At 37.1% G+C, this 9525-nt stretch overlaps 1 protein-coding gene across 4 annotated transcripts in view; it reads left to right on the forward strand.

Moving 5' to 3' along the window:
• The window catches only part of tnk2b (tyrosine kinase, non-receptor, 2b), a 50943-nt gene extending 49967 nt beyond the window's left edge, over nucleotides 1–976 (forward strand). For all 4 annotated transcript variants that reach the window (XM_056743848.1, XM_056743844.1, XM_056743843.1 and 1 more), the window contains one exon: nucleotides 65–976. In XM_056743848.1, the coding sequence (XP_056599826.1) occupies nucleotides 65–71 (7 nt within the window). In that variant the 3' untranslated portion in view covers nucleotides 72–976. The remainder of the gene's footprint in view (nucleotides 1–64) is intronic.
• The last annotated feature ends 8549 nt before the right edge of the window (nucleotides 977–9525 follow it).

A 9525-nucleotide genomic window follows, 5' to 3' on the forward strand; every position in this document is an offset into this window, starting at 1 on the left:
CTGCTGACTTTGAGCTGTGTAGTTTGTTTATGTTTATATCACAATCTTTTTATTCCCCTTACAGGCGATGATACATTGGAAAAGCCTGATGGCCGAAAAGACTTTTGAGATATCTTCATAGCACATTTTACCTCCACTCCAGCGCCGGATATGACTTTATCTGTCTGTATACACATGAGACAGTGACTGCGCTCCTCTGGCGTCTGGCCAAAAATCCCTTTCTAGGGTACAATACTGAGTTCACAGGTCAACGTTTATAGAACCTGCTCTTGTTGTTCCAGTTGATAGTGACTGATGGAAAAGGTGCTGCTTGTCTTTCTTACAATTATTTTCATAGAGAATTTTCTACAAGTAGGAGGTGAAGAAAGACACTTGAAAGCTTATATAAATGTCTTTATACAGTACTGTCGGATGTTTTGGCTATACATTTGCATTTGATACGTTTGAGTTCTTGGTTCTTATCAGATATTTGTTGTTAGATTTTTGTGTGTGTGTGGATCACCTGCATCAAAGAAAGAGTACAAACTCTTCCAACTTAAAGTGATAGTTCACTATTATGGTTCATTTCCTCCACCTCTCATCATCAAACCTGTATGACTTTCTTAAGCAGAACACAAAATAAGATATTTTGATGAAAGTTAACTGGCCCCCATTCACTTGCATTGATTTCGTGTTCATACAATAGAAGGGAATAGGGACTAGTGCTGGTTACCAACTTTATTCAAAATATCTTAGTTTGTGTTCTGCAGAAAAAATAAAGTCATAAAGGTTTGAAATGACAAGAGTGTGAGGAATTTTTCTTTTTTGGGTGAACTATTCCTTTAAGGCTGTATGTATGTTGTATTTAACAAGTTATGTGTTAAAATTTCTGTGTCACATGTTGACATCGATGTACGACCCTCTGCCTTTTCTGTATTTTCTCTTCACTACTAAGCTTTATGCATCACCATAAATGACTAGTTTTTAGTGAAACCCACTTTTCTCCTGTCAATAATTAGTCACACAGCTATGCTTATATTGTTTGTTGATTTGCACAATGCTGCTTCCAGTATGTTTTATGAGAGGAAAACCCTTGTAAACACACCAGACGACCTCCAAAGCACAAATAAGTGAACTTGTTGCTTGTCTTTGTAATTCAGTCAATTACCTGTGTTTTATTTAATGAGTAATACTGTTAACATGTTTTAGTTGGGTTGACTGCACCGTACCCATCTATAATAGTGAGACTGTTGTACCATGTTGTTTAAGCCATACTTCATTCCAGACTCGCGTTTCGTAAGATCTTCTATCCATGGTAAGGTATTTTCAATCTCCTTGAGATAAATAAATGAAGACAGACCATGTACAACAGATTCACAGAAACAGCAATGTCTAATAGTTTTGTTCTGTCGGTTGTAGCACACGTGTAAATGTTTAAATGTGTATGGGTGGGTATCATATACAGTAGATGCTGCTTCTGTGTGCATGCTGGAACATTGTCCACATTGTGCCGTCCTACATCCCTGCAATCTAGGAAGGGGGCTTATAGTGTTTGTTACTCTGGCAACCTCGGTGTTGTTTTTGATGGGACATCATTTCCCCCAGAGGATACGTCATGCACCCTGCTGCTTCAAGCACAGTGACTGCTTCTGTGATCATCTGACGAATCAGTTAGCAGTTTAAACAAGCCCTTGTCCTACCGTATGCTGTTGGAGTTTTAGTAAGACTCTAGTAGGCTTGTTGAGTTCCTGTTCATGTGTTATAATTTGTCCTTTTATCTCCGGTCCAGTCTATCTATGTGCTCTGAATAGCTTTACGAATTAGAACCTTTGTGTCCTAATTGTTTTAGATGCATAATGATGCAACGTTTATAAAGTGTATAATACTATTATATAAATGTATTTTTTATTAAAAATGACTATTTTTCTATCTTTTTCTATTGACGTGTCTTCCATTTCATTGTTGCATTGAGTTTTCCTCTTCAGATCCCTCAGAAACCATTGGAATTCATTAACGTTGTAAGTTGATTTAGCAGCAAAGAGTTATTCTGTTACATAACACAATGAAAATATGTAAGCTGGACCCAGAGGCACATGCATTTATGGTGGTTCTTTGCCAAAAGTTTGTTGCACACCCTCCTCATCTGATTATCTCCTGTGTTGGCAGCTCACTGATGAGGCCCTCAGAGGATCAGATCATTTATCTTGTTGCTTCAGGCTATTGTTCAGTGTCCCAACACTCCCGCAAATTATTAATACGTGCCATCCTGATTATGACTGCATGCATGAACTAACTTTTGGCAGTGCGCCTCACTGAACCCCTGAGAAATATGTTTGTGCTGTACTCTGATTTTGAAAGTGGGAACATACCTTTTCTACGTAACACTTCTTTCCTTCCGTCAAACAAAATATATAGCTCAGTTCTCTTGTCTAGTCCAACAAGTGTTACACGATTCTCTGGAAAACTCCAATTGGTTAATTACTCCAGCCATGTGATATTTCTCATTAACCACCCCACTTCCAGTAGTATCAGCATTATAATAAGCTGGATAATGCGTTATTGCAAAATGAACCCGGTATCATCCTGAAGGACTGTACATTGTACCTTCTGTATTCAGTGCTGGTTTAATGAGCTGAGGCGCTGACTGACGGGTTCCCATAAACAGACGTAACTGTCACCAGTGCACCCACAATCTCCAATTTAAATGTTATAAACAAGAATAAAAGTCATAGACTGCACGATTATGCTATTGTTTGCTCAAACTTTTTAATAGATGCGCACTGCAATTGTATTTTTGCCTAAAGATTTATTGATGTTGAGTGATTGCTGTGCAGTGGCATAGAGTGATGGCAGAGCAGATGGTGAGGACAGAATCAGATGACTGTGAAATGCACTTTAGTGAGATCATGCTTTAAAACAACTGAAGTCAGACAGAAAGCCTATAGACAGATGATTAGTTGCTCCGATGCTAATTTTTTAAAACTGTGTTAGTGGCTGCATCAGGTCACAATGTCAACTCTTCCATTATTCAACTGCTTTGTCTATATTTATAGTGGTATTTATTTATTTATTTTAATCTCTGTATAGGGACAGTTCACCCCCCCAAAAAACTTCTGCAATCATTTACTCATTTGGAGAAATTTGTTCCACATTTGCATAAAAATGCTTTATAAATGTCTTAGTTCTGTTGAACACAAAATATATTTTGAAGAATGTAGGAAAGCCAGTGACATATGGGGCACTTTTGACTTACTTTGTCATTCGTCCTACTAGTCAGTGGTGGCCAGGAATTGTTTGCTTACAAGCATTCTTCCAAATATCTTTCTTGTTCCAAATCTGTATAAATTTCATTGATGTTTGGAAAACTCGAAGGTGAGCAAATTACGACAGAATTTTTATTTTTGGGTGGACTATCCCTTTAACTCTGTTTAGACTATTTTTGTTCTCTTTGTATGAGTATGTGTGAAGGTGACCTCAGGTGTTGAACATGCGGTTTGATATTCAAGGATATGAGCCTTGTTGCCTTGAAGATGTGAGCCCACAGTCTTGTCTATGAATAATTCTGTGCATAAACTCTGTTGGTCTTTACTTTTCATGTCATGCAATGCTAGCAGCTCATTAATTGTAGTTTTAAGCATTGCAGTATTCCTGTGGGCTCAGGTGCAGCGCTTGTTGTGCTTGTCGTCTATGTGAGGAAATGTTTTTTACCTCATCTCCAACGCTTTGTGTGTGTGTGTGTGTGTGTGTGTGTGTATACATTTTTATGTGCCTTATATGTACCTATTTATAGTTACATGTTCACATTTGGCAGGTGCTTTTATCAATCGTGATCTACAATGCATTGTGAGGTATAAATGTTATCACTTGATGAGGTTTTTGCTCTAAACGGCTCATTCACTATCAAAAAATCAGTGAGTGTCTATAGAATAACTTCTATATAACTGTTCTCTTTGAACATGAATAATTGTACAGTATGTATTGTTATTAATTGGCATTAAGTTTTAAGTCAACTTAAGTCTTTGTATATTCGTGTTGAAGGATTTGAGACATTTATAGTGCAATCTGATGGTTTCCTTTGTAATTCATTTTATTGACTTTAAATAATTGGGGATGTTGTGGTACTGGTGTGTGAGCTGCAAATTTTCTGCATCATTCTCTACAATATTTCCAAAATGCATCACAATCTATATTTTGTCCTATTTATTTTCAACATAAATCACTATTATTAGTCACCTTTTATATTTGTCACTTGTTTTGAGTATAGAAAATATCAAACCAATAAGAAACTATCAAAACGTGCTTGTCAACGCAGAATTTAGTCATTTAAAGAGGACGGTGTTTTTCCATTCCATAAAAAATTGGAAAGGACAGCAACGATCTGCAATATGCATGTCGCTTTGGGAAGTCCCGTTGTGAAAAGGATTACAAATTACAAATGCAATTGAACCAATTAATTTAAGCTTTTAATTAAAAACTTTTATCTGTAATTTACATCATGTTGTTTGTGAACAAAACCAATGTAAATAACTTCTTAACAATCTACTTCACTCTAAAATGCCAAACAGCAATATTGAAACCTTATGAATGCTTCTCACTTCTAATAGTCTAACAATTTCTATTGTATGGATTCCTTTTAAGTGAAGTAAACCTGCAGTGATGTATGTACAGTATGGATCTGTTGTAGGCACTTTCCCTGGGAGGGAATGAATTTCCCTGCTGAGTCTAATAATGAAGAATGTGCAATGCTCACAACAACAGCATGTACAGTATGTAGACTTTTTATGATAGTACAGGTGTACGATCTGCAGGTATGATGTTATGTTGAGATATTGGTGGATCAGGTAGTTTGAGTGCTCACATTGACCGTTTAACCGTTAACCGATCAAAAATTTGACCGGTTAATACTGTCAGTTAAACGATTTAAAATGTATATTTATTTGAAGTTTAATAATATTAATAATCTTTTTTATAATAAAAATAATGTAATAATACGTTTTTACATAACTATTACATCGTACATGTTTTTAGTTTTCTGTATGGTGAAAGAAAAACATGCTAAGCATTAACTCACGAGCGTACAGACGCGTGCGACAGGGTGTAAATGCCCTCCGAAACTTTTCTAGATTAAAATCCGATCACGAAACTGGACACGTGTAATTCATGTGATTGTTGAGGCCACATTTGTTCTTCTAAGTTCTTTGTTTCAAATGAAGACACAGGACGATCGCGCTCACAATGCGCTGTGACATTATCTGTCTTCCCGGCGTCTGTCTACGGCTCAGCAAAGCTCATAGTGGAACAACTGCAATGGAATTTCGGTGCTAGCCATCAATTTATCCTTTACATAAACTTGTCTCATGTAGCCTATAGCATCGGCTGCCCGTGCGCTTTGGAAAGGAGAAGATAACGGCGCGACCGGTGGTTTCCCCGACTTCTTTTACACGTGACGTAAAAATACGAATGTGAAATATGAATCAATAAAAAATTGTATTTTGGGTGGTATAGCAGATCGGATTTATATATGATTAGCTAAGACTGACTGGTGGAAAGCAAATGTGACGCGCTTCTCGAGGCGTTATTTCTATATTCCCGGGACATCAGTGTGTAACAATCCCGTTTGTCACTTACCTGGTTTTCCACGATTTCCCCTGTTTTTGCCCATGGACGCTATTTTGTACACGCTCCCTTATTTTGACTGTTTCTTATGTAGTTCATCCCCTTCACCTGTTAGCCCATCTGTCTTAGGTTCTCCCCTAATAGTTCAGAACTTAGTCAATTATTGTGTTTCAGTTGTTGTTCTAGTTTCTCTTGTCTGATATCTTGGAAATTTCAGCATCTGTTTTTGGATTTTTTTGCTTGTTGTTCTCTAGATTAAAACCTCTTCACTGGAACTCGGTGGTGTTCTCATCTGTCCGATCTCAACGCATTACGTGCCCTCTGAAAGGGTGTTTTCTGCCGCGGGTCGAATTATCATCAAGCTCCCGACTGTCATAACAACACATAAACATGTTACTTTATTAAATAAAATTCCAAGCTTTGGATTGAGTTAGGCCTAATTTTTTTTTGATGAGAACACTTTCCCGGTTCTTCTGTGTTTTTGTTTTGTCATTTAATTTTTTCTGTTTTTTTCTTGCCTGTTTGTTTTATGCTTTGGATTTATATAATTTAGTTTTTCTCCGTTGTTCAAAACGCCGCAGGTTCGTGAAAATGTGATAAAATGTGAACGGAGGTGCTGTTGTTGATTTTTTTCGTTGTGTTGCTGTTTGCATGTTAAAATAAATCTCTGAAATAAATGTTTGTATTTTTTACGTGTCACTGACCCTCGTTAACTCTAGCTGTGTTCTCTTTTCGAAGGCCATTCGAAATGAGACGCAGAATGTATATATATTTTTTTATTCCGATTTATTATTAAAATCGTATCGGTTAACGGTCAATGTTCGGATAACGAGTATCGGTTGTCGGTTAGGGAAATTAACCGAAATGAGCATCCCTAGTTTGAGACCGTAAACATGTTTTAGCTGTATGGCTTCTGGTGGTTTTGTTTACAAGCTTCAGTTCTGGATCAGATTTGGCCTGCAAGGCAACAAATCCTTGAGCTTTTTTCATGTTGTGTCAATGTATAAATACTACAGGATATGCCAAAGATTTAAGATTTTTATTTGTCACATACACAGTTATATAGAGCATATTCAACCAGCAGTGAAATGTAGGTCAGGTCAGCTCCAAAGCTGCATTTGTTAAATAAACAATATAACGTTAAAGGTATACATATCTACAGTATATAGAGAATCCATGGTCTTGCTGAAGGTATAATCAGATTTATTAGTTACAAAATAAAGGTTTAACGTCATTTAGTGACCGGTTGGAATCCTATAAAACTACAGTATAACAAGAATTCAGTTTGTCAGGTTTTCACCGGTTTCCAACATTCATTGCTGTTCGCACAGTACGTTTGTGTCTTTGTGTGTCGAACCTGCCAGAGTAGATTATTTCCTTACCTATACAGGCTGTGGTGCACGTCAGCATGAATCAGCGTATTTCATGATTCATGGCTTCACATTAAGTCAAATCTCAAAACTTTGATGTGTCACAGAATACTTCAATATGGCATATATGCACGATAAGCGATTCACTCTCTGGATGTGGATTATATCTTTTATAGTGCATTAGCATTGCTACTGTCTACTCCTTTACATGCTGTGAAATTGAATCTGGAATATTCATCTAATGCATGTTCTTTTCAACTTCATGTGTATTGGTAACCTCTCTTTCCAAACCCTTGTGCAAATGTGAATAAATATGAAAACGCGCAGGTACGTTTCAGCAAGTTTTTTTAAACCTTACAATAACCACAAAAGTTAAAATGTCAAATTTGAGGGGGTACATGAAGCATTTAGCAATAAATGCATCTTTTCAGATAAACTGTACATACAGATAACCATAGTAACAGTAGGCTTCACACAACTATGATCTTTATTGGATGGCACATTGCTATTCTCTAAATAGGGGAGAACAGGGACCAAATGAACTATTTTCTCAGATCCCTGACTACATTTCCATTCCAGGCACAGCATGTAACGCTTGACGGAGCTGCCGATTATTACACGATTTCGTCACCAGTTTCTCCACTGAGGTCTGGAAAGCAGTTTTTGAGTGCACAAAGAAAACGTGCTGAAAATGTTATACTTTCATCCCCGCTCTACCCTGTACTATCATTATTTATCACTTTATTATAGATTTGCTCTACATAAGTGTTACTTTTAAAGTCATTGTAAATTGGAATGAACGTATTCACATTATCTCACAGAAGTGACTACACCCCTCACATTTTAGTAAATTTTATATATTTTCATCTGACAACACTACATTATAACTAAGTGTCATTTCTTCAAAGTAGTGAGTGTACAGCTTGTAAATCAGTGTAAATTTGCGGGCGCCTCAGAAGAACTCAAAACACAGACATTAATGTCTAAACCGCTGGCAACCAAAGTGAGTACACCCCGAAGTAAAAATGTCCAAATGTGAGTGGTGTACTCACTTCTGTGAGATACTGTATATGCTTTTGTGTACGCTTCCCAACAGTAAACACATCAAGTATGTTATGCACACAGATATTTATTTATTTATTCTCACACCCTTTTGATTTCCAGTGAGCATCTCAAACAGTGAAGTTTGACCACAGGCCTTCCAGGTTGCTGGAAGTATGTTGTCTGTTGATGCACAAAGAGCATAACCAGACCATCTGCGTTCTCTCCTGCTGTGTTTTTAAAGTGGGTTGATGCCATTGACACCTCCACAGAGGGGATTTCAACATACTGCTTGTATTGATCTGCCCTTCACAGTTCTTTGGTGAATTTCCTAGAGTATGTGTGTGTATACTTACACCTGCAGATATTACCTCTCCAGATGATCAACAGTAAGAATACTCCAGAGAGTGGCCCCCTTCCAATTCCTAAGGCTCCTTTCCCATTTCATGCGTCATATAAACCCTTGACACCCAGACTGTGACCTCTTTGCTGTTTGACGCCTCATTTCTCATGCTCTCTAGACATGTCCGATGCACAACCATGAAGTTGAGATTAGTCAGCACGTCCATTGAGAGCCTTAGGTAATCATGTTGGCCGATATGAGAGCGAGATCATCTGGGACGGCACTTATCTTTAAAGCCCCCATAACGCAGAGGTGGTTGAGGGTTCTAGTTATGGCCTGCTATCGACAACCCCATCTTCCTCGAGATCCTGTGAAAATTGGTTGGAGATCCATTAGACCTTCTGTAATGGAGAAAATGATGGAGTGGTAAAAATAATTACTGGCAGTATTACCTTGATTGCATGGTCATTAACCTGGAACTGACATTAGGGCAGTTTTTTTTTAAATTTGAAAGGAGGAATTCAATCAACTATAAAAATTCTCATTATTTATTCAACCTCGTGTTGTTCCAAACTCTTGTACGTTTGAAATCTAGAACTTGAATCACACAAAATAAATAGATGAATTGAGGATTCTTCATTCCTTCTTTTTTCTCCATTTGGTTTTATGTATTCTGCAGTTTTGAACTTCAACGTTCAGTATCCAAAAGACAAAAAATGCTTGTGCGAACATTGCGAGGTTATGAAACAGCTGAAAATATGTAAAATATCTTAAAGCGGTCAGCTCCATCATATTCAAGAAATAAATATTTACATTTAATCATTTAACAGATGCTTTTGTCCAAAGCGTCTTACAGAGAGTTCAGGGAGCAATAAGCGATATGTCGTACAGGAACAATAATACTTTAGGTGCTTATACAAAGTTAAATTCAAAGTTGAGAGAAAGAGAGAGGGTTATTTAAGCCCGACATTTATATAACAATTCAACTCTAACATTTAAATAACATTCATAGACTTAAATATTGACCTCAGGTTTCCTACTCTCTTAGAAATAAAGGTGCTTAAAAAGTTCTTCACGGCGATGCTATTGAAGAACCATTTTTTGTTTCCACAAAGAACCATCCCTTTCTGACTTTTTATAATCTGAAGAACTTTATTCTCCACAAAGAACCTTTTG

This window comes from Triplophysa dalaica, chromosome 3 (genome assembly GCF_015846415.1).
Source record: "Triplophysa dalaica isolate WHDGS20190420 chromosome 3, ASM1584641v1, whole genome shotgun sequence".
NCBI classification, from domain to species: domain Eukaryota; kingdom Metazoa; phylum Chordata; class Actinopteri; order Cypriniformes; family Nemacheilidae; genus Triplophysa; species Triplophysa dalaica.